The 18,834-nt window shown below is 38.8% G+C and overlaps 1 protein-coding gene across 2 annotated transcripts in view; it reads left to right on the forward strand.

The window, feature by feature from the left end:
• DYNC2H1 (dynein cytoplasmic 2 heavy chain 1) overlaps positions 1-18,834 on the forward strand; it is a 324,085-nt gene that overhangs the window by 249,111 nt on the left and 56,140 nt on the right. For both annotated transcript variants that reach the window (XM_039221130.1, XM_039221131.1), the window contains one exon: positions 9,322-9,531. In XM_039221130.1, coding sequence (XP_039077061.1) covers positions 9,322-9,531 — 210 coding nt within the window. The remainder of the gene's footprint in view (positions 1-9,321; positions 9,532-18,834) is intronic.

The following is an 18,834-nucleotide window of genomic DNA, read 5'->3' on the forward strand; positions in this document are numbered from 1 at the left end:
TTTCTCATTGCCATGTAGTATTCCATGGTATAGATAAACCACATCTTGATCCATTCGTCTGTTGATGGAGACTTAGGCTCTTTCCATGTTTCGGCTATTGTTGAGAGTGCTGCTGTGAACATTGGGGTACGTGTGCCCCTAGGCATCAGCACTCCTGCATCCCTTGGGTAAATTCCTAGCAGTGCTATTGCTGGGTCCTGGGGGAGTTCTATGGTTAATTTTTTGAGGAACCTCCACACTGTTTTCCAGAAGGGCTGCACCAGTGTACATTCCCACCAACAGTGTAGGAGGGTGCCTGTTTAGCCACATCCTGGCCAGCATCTAGAGTTCTCTGATTTGCTCATTTTAGTCACTCTGATTGGCGTGAGGTGGTATCTCATTGTGGTTTTGATTTGTATTTCCCTGATGAGGAGGGATGCTGAGCATCGTTTCATGTGTCTGTTGGCCATCGGGATGTCCTCTTTGGAGAAGTGTCTGTTCATATCTTCTGCCCATTTCTTCACTGGGTTGTTTGTTTTTTGGGTGTGGAGTTTGGTGAGTTCCTTATATATTTTAGATATTAACCCTTTATCTGATATGTCGTTTGCAACTATCTTTTCCCATTCCGTTGGTTGCCTATTAGTTTTGTGGGTTGTTTCCTTTGCTGTGCAGAAGCTTTTAATCTTGATGAGGTCCCAATCGTTTATTTTTGCTCTTGATTCCCTTGCTTTTGGGGATGTGTCAAGTAAGAAGTTGCTGCAGTGGAGGTCAGGGAGGTTGTTTCCTGCTTTGTCCTCTAGGGTGTTGATAGTTTCCTGTCTCACATTCAGGTCCTTTATCCATTTTGAGTTTATTTTTGTGCATGGTGTGAGAAAATGATCTAGTTTCAGTCTTCTGCATGCTGCTGTCCAGTTCTCCCAGCACCATCTGTTAAAGAGGCTGTCTTTTTTCCATTGGATATTCTTTCATGCTTTGTCAAAGATTAGTTGGCTGTATGCATATAAATGTTTCAAATGAAATAACTTAGTACTACATTTTTTTTTTACTTTTTCATCATTATTTCTCTTAGGTTATGGTTAATTACTAGCTAAACTTAAAGATTAATTCTACCTAAGCAATAATAATAATTTTATGAAAAGTAATTATTAGGGAGTCATCAGGTCCTAATCTGGCCCAATTAAATAGCTAGAAGACATTAATTGAATCACTTCTGGACTTTACCTTAGCTTTTTCTTGTGTAAAAAAGGAATGTAAACCTCTTCTGCATTCATTCATTAATTTAAATTTCATTCATCGCGTATTTATTGATGTACCTCTTACATGCTGCATACTGTGATTTATTAAGATTTGATAACATTACTCAACAGATACAGGTATTACAATGTTTTCTGGGGAGCATAGGTGTAGGGGTACTTAATTCTGCTGAGAGGAAGCCAGAAGGTTAAATGATGAGCAACAAATTCTCTAGATTAAGAAAAGTTCTGGTGTTGCAGAGAGATGGAAGAGTCTGGCATGTCTGCTATTTTAACTTGCAAGGGATGAAGAATGCTTGGAACAGAGTGCCTAGATGGAGGGTCAGAACTCTTCTGCTGGACCAGGCTGGAGTGGGTACACTTCATCCTCCAGAACAAGAAAGGCGTCCAAGACATCTCCCAAGTAGAATCCATCAGTGTAGGACTCTTGTGCCGATCTAATAAAAAATGGATGTGAACAGTTTTGAAAACATGAACTCTTCATAGATTAAACTTTTTTGCTCTTGATTCTTGAAAGATTTGTGGCTTTGTAAAAGCTTAGTGTACCAAGCCGTCATGGTACTGATAACATGGCTATATTCAAGATCTTTTATTAATTTGGCCTTTCATGTTTGAGGTGGAGTCTCTAAATTTTTAGTGAGTGTATTAGTGATTATTTCAGGAAAAAAATAAATTTGCTTACGTGCAAGAGAATTGCAGACGTGGAAGACATTATACACAACGCGAGCCTTGTATGGAGTTACGGTTCTGTGTTTCATTCTTGGCTGTTGTTTCCACCTCATGCTCGTTCTGACTCACCAGGTCCCTGCGTCCACTGTCCTGTGCTCCTTCCTGCCTCCAGGACGTCTCGTGAGTGTCCTCCCCTTCTGCCTGAAGTCACAGGAGGCCTTTGGTGGTACACTCTTTGAGTTCTTATTTCTCTGAAAATGCCTTTAATTTACCCTCTGGTTTTATAATTTTTTTTAATGTTCATTTACTTTTGAGAGCGAGAGAGACAGAGAGCATGAGCAGGGGATGGCCAGAGAGATGGAGACAGAATCCCAAGCAGGCCCCAGGCTCAGAGCTGTCAGCACAGAGCCCGACATAGGGCTCGAACCCACCGGTGGTGAGATCATGACCTGAGCCGGAGTCGGACACTTAACTAACTGAGCCACCCAGGCGCCCCTATCGTCTGTTTTTAAATGTTTATTTTTCCATATTAACAGTTACTGTCTCATTATATTGAAGGTATAGTGAGATAATTCTGCTCTTTTCTGGTTTCTGCTGTTGCTGCTGGGAAGTACATTTTTGTTCCTTTGATTTATCTTTACTTTCTTACTGCTTTTAAGATCTCTTTGCCTTGGTTTTCGAAGTTTTACTGAGACTCAGTGTGGATTTGTTTTACCTCTTTAATTCATTGAGTTTGAAATCTTTCTTAAGTTTTAATGGGCTTTTGCATTTGGATTGCTGCTGTTCCTCAGGCAGGCAAGGTCAGTGGGACTATTGGCTTTCCTCTTTGGAACTTTCATCAGGTGTTGGCCAGTCTTTTTCTCTTTACTCACCACGTGTCTCGTTTCTCTTGTTTCCCATTTCGTTGTGTCTCTGTGATACATTCTTCATAAATTCTACACATCTGTCTCCAGTTGACTCACTCTCTACTCAGCTAAATCTAATCTAGTATTGAAGTTTTACATTTTAATTCTATAATTTTTAAGTTAAATATTTTGATGTTTATTTATTATTGATACAGAGAGAGACATAGAACACAAGCAGAGGAGAGGCAGAGAGAGGGAGACAGAATAAAAAGCAGGCTCCAGGCTCTCAGCTTACAGCACAGACCCTGACGTTGGGCTCAAACTCACAGCTAAGATCATGACCTGAGCTGAAGTCAGAGGTTTAACTCCCTAAGCCACCACCTAGCTGCCCCAATAATTTTTAATTTTTAAAAGTTTGATTTTGGGGCACCTGGGTGTCTCATTCAATTAAGCCTCTGACTTTGGCTCAGGTCATGATCTCACAATTCCTGAGTTCAAGCCCTGCATCAGGCTGTGTGCTGACAGCTCAGAACCTGGAGCCTGCTTTGAATTCTGTGTCTCCCTCTCTCTCTGTCCCCGCCCCCCACACACACACAACAAAATAAACATTTTAAAAAAATTAAAAATAAAATAAAAGTTTGTTTTTTTCCCCCAGGTCTTCTTGTTGTTTCCTTAAGAATCTCTGAGTTCTAGAAACACTTTTTATAATTGCTTTATGTTTTGTGTGTGATTATTCCAATATCTGAAGTCTTTGTGAATTTGATTCTTGTCTACATTGTATAAAGTAACTTGATGGCAGTGCCTTATTTACTTATATAGTATTTGGATTTTTTTAAAACACAACTTGTAATTATTTTGGTAACTTGACTTATAAAAGAGTTATTTGTAGCCTAGAATTAAAACGTATTGTACCCGTCAGTTTAGAACATAGGTTTAGGGTTTGGTTTGGGTTGGGTTGGCATCATGCACCCCTCATATACTTTGAGATACCACTAGTCTGGAACTATACAGAAAAATTATCCTCTTGACATTTCTTAGAACCTCCAAAGTAGTATGTACAAACTAACATTAATGTTCCTATTGTGACCGTTATTTTTTGAGGAGAGAGTCCTAAATATACACTCCCCACTCCAGTTACTACCAAATTTTGACTACGCAGTTTCCCTAATAGTCCTTGGGACAGAGGTGAAGGCAGTTTATTTCTATTTCACTCTTCTACTGAAAGTGTGATCATTCAGGATTTCAATTTGGGGAGGGGGCATCTTTCTGTCCTCTCCGTTGACCAGATAGGGGACCTTATCCCTGGTCTTACAGCCCGTATCTGTGAGCATGGAAGCTCAGGTTCACTAGATTGGTGAGCTTCACGGTCTTGCTCATCATCCTCTCACTTGCAGTGCGGGGACATAAAATTATCTCTTTCTAGATTTCTCAGCATTACCATTAAAACCCCAAGTCTTACTTCACCTACCATAGGAATTAGCATTGTAGCCATTTGTCTAGATAATTGTGCTGATCAGAAAGGACCCAAGGTTGGACCCTGACTCAGTTCCTAAGCCCCAAGGTGCTGGAGAGACCAGAGCATTCTCTCTCTGGGTTTTTACAGGTCATAAGGGATAAAGCCCAACTTTGAGTTGTCTCTTAGATCACTTGGCTCCTGGAGAGATTTTATGTATACAGCAGTGTTGGTTAGAATTCAGGCCCATTACATCTCCTAGAACACTGTCTGTGGAGGGGAAGAGGAAGTCTGTAGAAGCAGAGCGTGACCAGGCTCCCATCGCCTGGTCCCCTGTGTCCCTCTCCCAGGGGCCTCTGGCTGACCTGGCCCCCTGAAAAGATAGCCTTGGACAAGGGACAAGGACAGTAACAATACACTTATTACTTACTGTGCGGTAATTAATAAGTGATATCTCTAATCCAGAAGACCTTGTGTTTGCACTCAGGATGAGATTCATAAAGATGAAAATTGAATACTTAGCACTTCATTGTTTGAATAATTCTTCTTTGTCTCAAGGTTGCTTTTCAGGTGTGTTGAAGAACATGCTTTAGTATTTTATTCAACATAGTTGTTTACAGCAGAAAATAGAAGCTGAAATTCTCTATTTCTTACTTTGAGCAGTTACAAAATAAGTCGTATGTGTACTGTAAGTGATGGCACTTTGCAGACTGCCCTTCTCTGCTCAGTAATGTATTCAGTGTTGGAATTGTTGTTTCTCACTGGCTGTGTGCCCTGACTGTGGAAACACGAGTGCTCCATATAGCCTTAAAGTCATGAACCAGTTCGCTCTCTACAGTAGATGGTTGGCTCTTCTCAGACTTGCAGACAGCTTGCACACACACCAGATCTTGTGCTGTCCCGTTGTCTTTCTGAGAGTCCGTCGTACACAGAAGCAAACCAAAGCATTTCATTGTCATGAAAAAAATACGTCATTTTTAGGAGGGCCTGGAAGAAAAGACAGCTCAGCCAGTTACACGTTTCCAGATCCAGTGACATTTGTTCATTGTTTGGAATCTACTCTTCTCTCTCTGCTTTTTTTGTTGCTGAAACTGTTAGTATGTAACAAGACAACTTCACAGGAGACTCCTGTTGGCCTGGCACATAGTCCCTACGCTAGGATGTCAGTCATCCCTGCCCTTAAATACCGTGGTCTGCATTAGGTCTCTTTCCTTGTCAGCCGCACGGAGCAGCGGGGCCGTCCCCCCGCCCGGTCACGGAGCAGACCGCCTGTGCAGAGTTGTTCCCCCAGCGGGTCATGAAGCAGATCACCTCTTTCCCAGGAGTAAATATGGTCTTTTAATGTTCCATTTTGTGGGACAAATTTTTTTTCAAACCAAAATTTAACATCTTATTGTACATACCCAATTTGATGTGAAAATGTCAAAGAACCCAGGGGTAAGGACAAGGGGAAGATGCCGTTCCCAGTGACGTCTGCCAGTGCTGTGCCTTCCTCCCGGGACAGCTGCTGGGTGTGCTGTTGTGGACATCTCAGGTTTGTACATAAAGTGATGACATTTTCAAGGCACGTAAAATTAGCTGATAATTTATATTTAAAACAAAAGCTACTTTTTTAAATTATTAACCCTCCCTAGCTTCTCTCAGTTTTCTTCTAAGAAGATGTAATAATACCTTACCCCCCACCCCCCACCCACCCCCGCTTCAGCCTTGGCTTTGCTTGCTCTCCTTGTCACCAGCAGGGCCGCATCCTGTGTTGTAGCTCTTCAGCACACGTGATCTCAACAGTTTATTGGGTGATGAGCACACACCTGTGCTGGTTGAGCTCTGCTTGCTCCATTAATACTAATTGTAACTAAACTAAATGAAACTGAATGTAACTAAAGCAGTAACTAAAGTAAATGAAAGGGGCTTAAAATGTGCCTGGTTTGGTTGTCTTTGATCCATTCAGTAAGTCGACACTATCCTGGGAATAGTCATTCCCAGTCATTCCCAAACTTGGTCATTACCAAGTTTGCCGAAGCTGAGTTTGACAAATAAGTGGCTTTGAGTTCAGTGAACTAAAACGACAGAGCAGCCGTCTGTTCTGGGAAATGGCCTGTGGGATCTTCCCACCCTTAGAACTTGCTTTTAGGACTTAGTCCTATTTTATTTTTGTCCCCTTCCTCCCCTCTCCCTTCCACAATCTTGTCAGAAATCTACTTCTGGTGAGACTTAATTTCTTTCAGGAATGTCAGACTTTTGACCTGTCTCATTAGGAATTCGTTTGTACATATATGCCTTACACGTACATGTTACATGCATGTGTCTGATTAGGAATGCATCCATATGTGTACTACATGTATGTGATCAGGGACATATTTATGTATTACATGTACATGTTACATGTGTGTGTCTGATTAGGGATTCGTTTATGTGTGTATTACATGTATATGATCAGGGACACATTTATATATTACATGTACATGTTACATGTATGTGATTAGGAATGTGTTTATATGTGTACTACATGTATGTGATCAGGGACACATTTATATATTACATGTACATATTGCAGTGTGTGTGATTAGGAATGTGTTTATATGTGTACTACATGTACATGTTACATGCATGTGTCTGATTAGGAATGTGTTGTATGTGTACTACATGTACATGTTACGTGTGTGTGATTAGGAATGTGTTTATATGTGTACTACATGTACGTGTTACATGCATATGTCTGATTAGGAATGTGTTTATATGTGTGCTACATGTATGTGATCAGGGACACATTTATATATTACACGTATGTGTTACATGCCTTTGTCTGATTAGGAATGTGTTTATATGTGTACTACATGTACGTGTTACATGCCTGTGTCTGATTAGGAATGTGTTTATATGTGTACTACATGTACACGTTCCATGTGTGATTAGGAATGTGTTTTCTATGTGTACTGCATGTATGTGTTACATGCCTGTGTCTGATTAGGAATGTGTTTATATGTGTACTACATGTATGTGTTACATGTGTGTGTCTGATTAGGAATGTGTTATATGTGTACTACATGTACATGTTACGTGTGTGTGATTAGGAATGTGTTTTCTATGTGTACTGCATGTACGTGTTACATGCCTGTGTCTGATTAGGAATGTGTTTATATGTGTACTGCATGTACGTGTTACATGCATGTGTGTGATTAGGAATATGTTTATATGTGTACTACATGTATGTGTTACATGCATGTGTCTGATTAGGAATGTATTTATATGTGTACTACATGTATGTGTTATGTGTGTGTGTGATTAGGAATGTGTTTATATGTGTACTGCATGTACATGTTACATGTGTGTGTGTGACTGAAAGAGCTGTCCGTACCCCTGTTGTCCCTGAATGGCTGCACCTGTTCTCTACCTTGGGGTCTCTTGGGTTCCGGCTGCTGGAAAGAAACCGTTGCCTCCTATCCGGAGGCCCAGCGGGATCCGCACTGCCCTGGGGTCTCTCTCATTTGCCACGTGCCCTCCCTGGGCCTGTCTGTGATCAGGAGAACGGAGCGCCCATTAGCCAAAGCCCTAAGTCACACTCTAATTTCTGCAGTTGAGTAAGCCTTGGTTTGGGCTTAATCATAGGGACTAAGATTTAGGAAAGGTGGCTTCTGCCCCAGGAAATGATTATCTGGAGAAGAGTGAAGAATTACCGGAGGGCAAAAGTAAACTTTGTACCATGTGGAGGTGAAGCTATTACCCCCTTTTCTGTAACTTTTGTAGAACCACCTACCTGTTGTGTCTGTTTCTGGTTCCTTTTTTTGTTTTTTAAAATGATTGTGTGTTGACTCTTTTAATATCTTCTTTATCCTAGAAAAAGTATCTTGGACAAAGACATGGTCATGTGACCAGGAAAAACCCACCACCTCTGTGCACTTGTTGGTCACTGTTGGATATGTGGCAAGTAAATGCACAGAAACCACAGTCTTACCAGTGTCATTGAGTCACAGACCTGGAAAGGGCCTTGGTGTCAGGTAGACCAGTACTTGAGTCAGTGATACTGTCCCAGAGAGCCTGGCACGCTACTGCCCAAGGGACACGTCTGCCTTCATTTTCTGGAAATGGTTTTATTAAAACCCAGCCTCACCCGTTTGCTTCTGTGCCGTCAGTGGCCACTTCAGCACCACAAGAGGGTAGTTGAGTAATTACGGCAGAGAACTTAGGGTCCACAAGGCCTGGTATGTGTGCTTTCTGGACCTTTGTGGGGAAACTTGCTAACCTCCAGCCTGTTCGATGCTAGAATTTCCATGGGTGACAAAAATCCTCTCTGAGAGAGAACTGTTTCCTCCAGTCTCTATTAAAAACAAAACAACACTACTTCCTGTTTTACTTAAGTCTCGTATAGTATCCTACTTAGAAAATATTTCAGTTAAAACACAAAATCCTGGATTCACACCTATATTGTACCCAGTTAGGGTAGCTTTTCTTATCTAAAAGATAATCCTTGCCTAATACTTAAGATTTAAAATACCCATAACCTTTTTCCCCAGCAGCTCCATAATCACATAACAATTTTCTCTGAATACACTTAGCCTTTTAATGACAAGATGAACTTTAAAATATCAAAGCCATTCTTCAAAGGAACACAGTTTGCTCAAATGTATTTTAGTCATTAGAAAAAGGCTTTTCTTAAAATAATCAGCTGACTAAAGATACAAACAACTGTAATCTCTGTAGTTTCACCAAAAATTATGCTGTATGGATGTTGTAATTTATTCGTGGTGATTTTAGCTCATACATATTTGAATTAAATATCAGTTCACATTTGTTTGAAAGCAAGATTTCTTCTTTGTATATTTTCAGTGTGGCTGTCCTGCACTCTCTTCATTGGCTCCCAGGGGCCACTGTCCCCCACTCTTCCTGCTGTGAGGACCTCTGCTGCTCAGTGCGGCCGCCCCAGACCACTTCCCACCCCTAGGCCCCTCCAGCTGCAGAACCCCCTTCCTGGGGGCTTCCAGATGTAATACCTGTGGCCCCCATGAGACAACGGGGTTTCCAAACAGAGCAGGGCCCCAGAGGATCTTAGTAGCTTGTGAAGTGTTGGGCGTCAATGGTCTCTGCTGCCTTTCCAGAAGGATAACGTGGCTTACTGTTCTTTTAGAATTCAAACCTGATCCATCAGAAGGTGTCTCCTCCTAATGACCGACAAGGGTCTCCAGTACTGTCCTTCATCGTCCTGGAGCAGTTTAATGCTGTTCGCTTGGTGCAGAGTGTCCACCAGTCTCTTGCTGCTCTCAGCAAAGTCATCAGAGGGACTACCTTACTGAGTGCAGAAGTACAGAAGCTGGCAAGTGCTCTACTAAACCAAAAGGTAAGCTCAGTTAAAGACACACGTTTTCATTTCATTATTAACAGTGACTGTTTCATTATGTATACATTCGTCAAGTCTTACAGTCAGTAGTAACAGAAAATCCAAGGCCATAGGAATTTATTAGCTGATGTACATGGAAGATCGCAGAGGAGCCAGCCTGAAGGCAGCTTGATGCAGGAGCTTGAAATTGTCTTTAGGATCTTAGCTTGTGTTATTTATCTCCCTCTCTAGTCACATCATATGTGAATGCGTACACACACACGTGTATATATGCACAAATATGTGTATGTGTGTATATATGTATTTCATATGTATATATATGTATGTATGTATGCAGGTATGTGCGTATGTGTATATATGTTATGTATGTATCTATATATGTGTGGATGGTTGGATGTGTGTATATATGTGTGTGTGAGGGTATATATATGTACATGTGTGTATATATGTGCGGATGGTTGGGTGTATGTATATATGTATGTGTATGTATGCATGTGTGGATGGATATATATATATGTGTGTACATATGTGTGTGCGTGTGCGTGTGTGTGTGTTGATTTCACTTTGGGGCAGGTTCTCTGTACGTGGTGGTGTCCCAGCAGTCTGAACCTTAATATCCTCTGAGCTCTGAGTCCAGCAGAGAGGAAACCTTTTTCCTGATAACTCAAGCAAAAATCTTGGGATTAGCTTTACTCCAAACTGATTGGCTTGTGTAGTCCCTCCGTCATTCTCTGGGCAGGATTTGCAAAGCTCTCATTGGCCAGGGCTTCACCTGAATGCCCATCCCAGTGGCTGGAGATGGATTCAGCTTCATCTGTTAACGTGTATAGTGCACAGAAGAGAAGGATGGTTCTCCAGTGGAAAAACCAAGGTGCTTGTAGGAGAAGAAAGGGAAATCAGCTGTCTCTTGCTGAATAATTAGACCATCTTAAATGTCAGTAAAATCCACATATTACAGATACCTGGGTAAAAACACAACAATTAGACCATCTGTCACAGATTTACTTCAGTGTTTGGAGAATCTAAACCCTGCAGAACCTGGCATCTGGAAAAGATTTTGCAAGGTTCTGTAGGAATTTAGACAGAAAAGAATTTTGTTTTCTCACCGCTCCTGACATGGTTTACCCTTAATATAGAGAAAACCCTGATGCTCGACCTAAAGTCTTTTCTGTTTGAACATAAAAGATAGCGTTAGTAGTTACTTTTCTGACAACTAAACATAAGCCTATATTTGAAATAGGGGAAAGATTGCATCTCCTCAGAATTACATGTTCATTGTTTTACAGCTTTGTAAAAATGAGTGTACGTTTGCATAATAAAAATCGCAGTATTATCAGAGAAGGACAAATACCATATGTTTGCACGTATAGGAGGATTAGGAGGAACTTAACGGAGGACCATGGAGGAGAAGAAGGGGGGAAATAGTGGGGGAGAGGGAGGGAGGCAAACCATGAGAGACTCTTGAATGCTGAGAACAAGCTGAGGACTGATGGGTGTGGGGAGGACAGGGGAGATGGGCATGGAGGATACTTGTGGGGATGAGCACTGAGTGTTACATGGAAACCAACTTAACAATAAACTATTTGTAAAAAAATAAATAAAAAAAATAGAACTACTTGAATCAATCACAATCAAAATACTGTAGTAGTATATTATACTGTAAGTTGTATCTAATTTATTTTTAATTTAAAGTAGATGCATTACCTATCATGAAAGCTTCTTAGCATTTCAAGGAATCATAGGATTGTAAGAGCTTTGAAGAACTTTACACTAATTAGCTCATTCATCACCACATTAACAGCATAAGGTAGGGCTCCTGTTACTGTTATTCTCGTGTGAGTATCCTGAGGCAGAGCCTGTGAAGTGACTTACCCAGCGGCTTACCCGTACGCCAGTAGTTGTTGAGTCAGGGCTTGAACTGGGGCAGGTCTACTCTCCATAGTAAGTATAAAAGATGTAAATTTATCAAAATTTTAATCTTTATGAGAGTGTATTTCTTTAAAATCCAATAGGAGCGCCTGGGTGGTCAATCTGTTAAGTGTCCAACTTCTGCTCACAGTTTGTGGGTTCAAACCCCATGTTGGGCTCTGTGCTGACAGCTAAGAGCCTGGAGCCTGTTCAGATTCTGTATCTCCCTCTCTCTCTGACCCTCCCCTGCTCACACTCTCTCTGTCTCTCAGAAATAAATAAAACATTAAAACGATTTTCATTTAAAATCCAACAACATGCTAAGGGCAAGATGTATGGTGTTACAGTTGAATTGAGTGTCAGAGGAGAGTCACACAGATAGAGGAATACTACTTGTACAGTAGAGAACAGAGCTCAGTGGGATTCATGTAGTGAAGTCTAGAAAATAAAGCTTAGATCAGATTTCCAGTCTTTTAAAAAGCCAAAGAGGGGCACCTGGGTGGCTTAGTCGGTTAAGCATCCGACTTTCGCTTAGGTCATGATCTCGCGGTTCGTGGGTTCGAGCCCCGCGTTGGGCTCTGTGCTGACTGCCAGCACAGAGCCTGGAGCCTGTTTCAATCTGTGACTCCCTCTCTCTCTGGCCCTCCCCCGCTCACGCTGTCTCCTCTCTCCTCTAGAAATAAATAAAACATTTAAAAAAAATTTAAAAAGCCAAAGAAAAGGTGTTGGGATTAAATTCTGTGGGCAATAATAGGCACTCACCTGCTTTGGGAGCACTGAACTTCACATACTCATCTCCAAAGGCCTATCAAATACTGGGATGGAATTGCCCCCTTATGCATGATAAAAGAATATGTAGTTTTTCTTTTTAGCAGAGATTTTAACTTCAGAGTTTATTCTTCCTTGTCCTTTTTTATTCATTTAGCAGTGGAAATGGAAGTACAGAGTTACGAGACTTTCATATTATATGTGAAGTTTTATTAATATTATTTGAAGTTTTATTAGTATCACTTAATATTTAATGCTGTTTGAAGATAGACAATACTAAGTTAAAGATGTGTACTAGGGAGGGGCCAAGAGGGTGGAGCAGCCTGGAAGTTCTCAGCTTCCCTCGTCCCTGAAATACAGCTAGACCAGCATAAGCCATTTCACACACCTGTTTTTATAAAAAAACTTTTAAATTTCTTTTACTATGTATTTTATATTTTTATTTTTTGTAAAATTTTGTTTTACTTTCATTTTATTCTATTTTATTGTATATGTTTCTTTTAATTTTTAATCATTTTTTAAAAATTTTCTATCCCTTTTTCTCTATTCTATCATGCTCCCTTCAACTACTGGACAAAAAATACATGTAGGATTTAGCTTCCTTTATTTTATTTTTGTGTTGTTTTTAATTTTTAAATTTTTATTATTTTTCTTACTTCAAAATGACAAAAAGAAGGAATTAACCCCAAAAGAAAGTACAGGAAGAAATGACAGCCAGGTACTTAATCAACACAGATATCAACAGGATGTCTGAACGCAGAATTTAGAATCATAAGAATACTAGCTGAGGTTGAAAATAGATTAGAATCCTTTTCTGCAGAGATAAAAGAAGTAAAAGCTAGTCAAGATGCAATTAAAAATGGTGTAACTGAGCTGCAATCTCGAATGGATGCCATGGTGGCAAGGATGGATGAAGCAGAGCAACGAATCAACAATAAAGAAGACAAAATTATGGGGAATAATGAAGCTGGAAAAAAGAGCGAATCTAAGGCAAAAGAGCATGATCTAAGAGTTAGAGAACAAAGTGACTCATTAAAAAAGAATAACATTCGAATCATAGGAGTCCCAGATGAAGAGAGATAAAGGGTTAGAAGGTTTATGTGAGCAATTCATAGTGGAAAATTTACCTAACTTGGGGAAAACACATCAAAATCCAGGAAGCACAGAGAACTCCCATTAGATTCAACAAAAACTGACCAGCAAACAAGGCATATTATACTCAAATTCACAAAATACACAGAAAAGGCATGAATTATGAAAGCAGCAAAGGAAAAAAAGTCCTTAACCTATAAGGGAAGATAGATCAGTTTTGCAGCAGACCTATCCACAGAGACTTGGCAGGCCAAAAACAATTAACAGGATATATTCAATGTACTGAATTGGAAAAATATGCAGCAAAGAATTCTTTATCCAGCAAGCCTGTCATTCAGAATTGATGGAGAGAGAAATAGTTCCCCAGACAAACAAAAACTAAAGGAGTTCATGACCATTAAACTAGCCCTGCAAGAAATTTCAAAGGGAGTCTCTGAGGGGAGAAAAGATGAAACAAAACAAAAAAAACCCAAAACCAACAGTGAGTAGAAAGGACCAGAGAACACCACCAGTGCTACAGGCAACATAATGGCAATAAATTCATCTTTCAGTACTCACTCTAAATATCAATGGACTAAATGCTCCAATCCAAAGACATAGGGTAACAGAATTCATAAGAAAACAAGATCTATGTGCTGTTTACAAGACACCTTTTTTTTTTTTAATATTTTTATTTATTTCTAGGAGAGAGACCGCATGAGCAGGGGAGGGTCAGAGAGAGAGGGATACACAGACTCCGAAACAGGCTCCAGGCTCTGTGCTGGCAGTCAGCACAGAGCCCGACGCGGGGCTCGAACCCACAAACCGCGAGATCGTGACCTAAGCGAAAGTCGGACGCTTAACCGACTAAGCCACCCAGGCGCCCCTACAAGACACCGAATTTAGACCTAAAGACACCTTCACATTGAAAGTAAGGGGATGGAGAACCATTTGTCATGCTAATTGTCACCAAAGGAAAGCTGGAGTAGTCATACTTCTATCTGACAATGTAGATTTTAAAATAAAGACTGTAACGAGATGAAAAAGGCCATTATATCATAATTAAGGGGTCTGTCCACCAAGATCTAACAATTGTAAACATTTATGCTCCAAATGTATGAGCACCCAAATATATAAATCAATCAATTAAAAACCTAAAGAAACTCATTGACAATACCATCATAGTAGGGGACTTCAGCCCCCCACTTACAGTAAGGGACAGATCATCTAAACAGAAAATCAACAACAAAACAGTGTCTTTGAATGACACACTGGACGAATTGGACTTAACATATATGTTCAGAACATTTCATCCTAAAGCAGTGGAACGCTGTTTCTCAAGTGTTCTCAAGGAACATATTCTTCTCAAGTGCGTGTGGAACTCCAGAATAGATCACATACTGGGATACAAATCAGCCCTCAACAAGTACAAAAAGATTGAGATCATACCATGCTTATTTTCAGAGCACAACACTATAAAACTCAAAATCAGCCACAAGAATCCTACTAAAGAAGGCATGGGTTAACCAGGAAGTTAAAGAAAAAATTTTAAAGTACATGGAAACAATTGAAAATGATAACACCACAGCCCAAAACCTCTGATATGCAGCAAAGGTGGTCATAAGAGGAAAGTATATAGCAATCTAGGCCGTCCTAAAAAGGGAAGAAAGGTCTCAGGTGCACCACCTAACCTCACACCCTAAATAGCAGGAGAAAGAACAACAAATAAAACCCAAATCCAGCAGAAGATGGAAGTAATAAAGATTAGAACAGAAATCAATGCTATCGACACTCCTCCACCAAAAAAAAAAAAAAGCAAAATGCGAAAAAAATATATATATATACACATACACACACATATATATACATACATACATACACACACATATATATGAAAACAGATCACTGTAACCAGGAACTAGTTCTTTGAAAGAATTAACAAAATTGGTAAACCTCTAACTAGTTTGATCAAAAAGAAAAAGGAAAGGACCCAAATAAATAAAATCAAGAATGAAAGAGGAGTGACCACAACCAACCCTCCTGAAATACAAACAATAATAAGAGATTATTATGACCAATTATATGCCAATATAATTGGCAACATGGAAGAAATGGACAAATTAGCAGAAACATATAAACTACAAAACTGAAACAAGAAGAAATAGAAAATGTGAATAGAGCCATAATCAGTAAAGAATTGAATTAGTAGTCAAAAATCTCTCAAAAAACAAGAGTCCAGAGTCTGATGGCTTTCCAGGGGAATTCTACCAAATATTTAAAGAAGAGTTAACACCTTCTTTTTGACGCTGTTCCAGAAACAAGAAATGGAAGGAAAACTTCTAAAGCAATTCTATGAGGCTAGCATTATGTTGATTCCAAAGCAAGATGTAGATCCCACTAAAAAGGTGAACTACAGATCAATTTCCCTAATGAACATGGATGCAGACTAGAGTGGATTCTAGTTCAATTAGAGGAAGACAAACATATGACTTTACTCATATGTGGAATGTAAGAAATAAGACAGATGAACATAAGGGAAGGGAAGCAAAAATAATCTAAAAGCAAGGAGGGTACAAAACATAAGAGACTCTTAAATATAGAAAACAAACAGAGGGTTGCTGGAAGGGTTGAAGGTGGGGGCATGGGCTAAATGGACAAGGGACATTAAAGAAGACATTTGTTGGGATGAGCACTGGCTGTTATACGTAGGGGATGAATCACTGGATTCTACTCCTGAAATCATTATAATATGCTACCTAACTTGGATGCAAATTAAAAATATATATATGGGTACTATAAATCCTAAAGCAACAAATAAAAATAAAACAGAGGTATGCATAATGAGCCTATATAGGACATAAGATGGAAATAGAACCTTAAGTAGTTCAAAACAAAGATGAAATAAAGAAGTCATAAGTTACCAGTATCAGGAATAAGAGAGGGACATCACTACAGTTTCTACAGACATTAAAAGGATAATAGAATATTTTTTAACAACTTTATGTGCATAAATTTAACAACTGAGGTGAAATTTACAAATTTCTTGCAAGATTCACACTACCAAATCTCATTCAAGGAGAAACAACCTATACTCTCTATTAAAGAAGTTGAATTTTTATTAAACCTCCCACAAAGAGAGCTTCTAGAATTCACTGATGAAATCGAATAAATACTTAAGAAATAATACCAACTCTAAGTAAATTTTTCGAAATAGAAGAGGCGGGAATACTTGCCTATACCCTCTGAGACTAGCATGGCCTAATTGCAAAAGCTAACAGAGGTGTCATAATAGAAGAAATCTATAGATTAACTTTCTCCTTGAACATAGATCCAAACCTTAACAAGATATTAGCAAATTGAATTCAACAAAATATAAAAATGGATAATGCATTCTAACTAAGTGGGATTTACTCTAAGAACACAAGTTAGGTTGAATTTAAAGAAATCAGTGTTACTTATTTTAGTAGACTAATAAGAAATTACATAATTATCTCAATAGGCACAGAAAGGGCATTAGTCAAAAGTCAGCAACTATTCAGTATAAAAATTTTCAGCAAATCAGGATTAATGGACCTTCTCAACCAGAGAAAGGACATCCATGAAAGAGCCATGGCTAACAAAATAGCAAAGGACTGAATTCTCTCCTCTTAACACTAGGAATAAGACATCAAGATCGACTCTCACTACTTGAATTCAGCATTGTGCTGAAGGCTCTAGCTAGCATGACAAGTTAAAAAAAAAAAAAGATAAAACTGGAAAAGAGATAGGAAACCTGTCTTTATTTGCAGAGCATATGGTCATCTATTTTCAGTGTCTTACAGAATCTACAGACAAGTTCCAGAGCTAATAAGAACATTTAAGTTTAGCAACATTGTGGTATACAGGATAAGTACGTTAAAGTGATACATATTCTGGAAGCAAACTATTGAAAGTTGAAATTAAGAGAGCTACTTGCAATTTCAGGGTGAAATTGATGAAAAATGCATAACAAGTTCGTATACATTGAAAACCACAAAGCTTTTATGAGCAAAAGTAAAGAAAAGTCAAATAAATGGAAAGATGTACTGTGTTCATGATTCCGGAGGCCCAGTGTTGTTAAGATGTTAATTCTTCCCAAATTGAGAAGTTCAAAACAACCCCAATGGAAACCACTACAGAATTTTTTTTGTAGTGACCAAAATTTTGCCTCTATTTTTTTTTTTTTTACAAAAATACAAAAGACTTAATATACTCTAAGTAATTTTGGAAAAGAATAAAGTGGAAGATCTTACTCAGCATGATTTCAAAAACTGCTCTGAAGATAGAATCAAAGCACTATGATGCTGGTATAAAAATAGATGTATACCTCCATGGAATGTAATAGAGTCCAAGGAAAGACCCACAGATGTATGATCAATTATTTTCACCAAATATACTAAGGCAACTAAAAGAGAGAAAAAGAAAATCTCTTTAATAGTACTAGAACAAATGAAGAGCTAAAGCCAAAAAAATACCTAGTTAAAAACCTATACCTATATCTCCAAGCATATAAAAATTACCCCCAAATTGATTATACTGTTTTGAATATAAAATGTAAGCCACAGACAGGAGAAAGATTAGCTAGACACATGCTCAACAAAGGAACATGTATCTAGAAATGTTTTGAAGTACAACTAATACTGAGAAGACAAGCATTCCAAATTTGAAAAAATACTTGAATAGACACTTTAACAAGACGGTATCCATATACCTCATTTCCTTTATGTATGGGCAGACACTTGGGCTGCTTCTGTATCTTGGCTTTTGTAAATAATGCAATAAACATAGGGATCTGCACATATATCTTTTCAAATTCTTGTTTTCATTTTATTTGTGTAAATAACCAGTAGTGGGATTACTGGATCATATGTTAATCCTATTTTTCATTTTTTGAGGAATATCCAGTTTACCACAGTGGCTGCACCATTTTACATTTCCACCAGCAGTGCAAGAGATTCCTTTTTCTTTACATCCATGGTGACACTTGATTTTTTTAATTTCATTATTTATTGAGTATTTGATGGTTGCCATTCTGACAGGTGTGAGGTGATACTTCATTGTGTTTTTGATTTGCATTTTCCTGATGATGTGATGTTGAGCATCTTTCCATGTGTCTTTTGGCCATCTTTGGAAAAACGTCTATCCATTTTTAAATTGGATTGCGTGTGTGTGTGTGTGTGTGTCTGTGTGTCTGTGTGTGTGTAGAGTTGTAGAAATTCTTTATATATTTTAGACAGTAACCCCTTATCAGATAGAGTATTCATAAATATCTTCTATTCAGCGTGATGCCTTTTCCTTTTGTTGATTATTTCCTTTCTGTGTAAAAAGCTTTTTATTTTGGTGTAGTCCAAATAGTTTAATTTTGCTTTTGTTTCCCTTGCCTGAGGAGCATATCTAGAAAAGTGTTTTCTATGATGTCAAAGAAATTACTATTTGTTTTCTTCTAGGATTGTTATGGTTTTATGTCACACATTTACATATTTAATCATTTTTCAGTTTATTTTTGGTGTAAGAATGTGGATGGTTCATCCACATGTA

This window comes from Hyaena hyaena, unplaced genomic scaffold (genome assembly GCF_003009895.1).
Source record: "Hyaena hyaena isolate Hyena2069 unplaced genomic scaffold, ASM300989v1 scaffold_947, whole genome shotgun sequence".
NCBI classification, from domain to species: domain Eukaryota; kingdom Metazoa; phylum Chordata; class Mammalia; order Carnivora; family Hyaenidae; genus Hyaena; species Hyaena hyaena.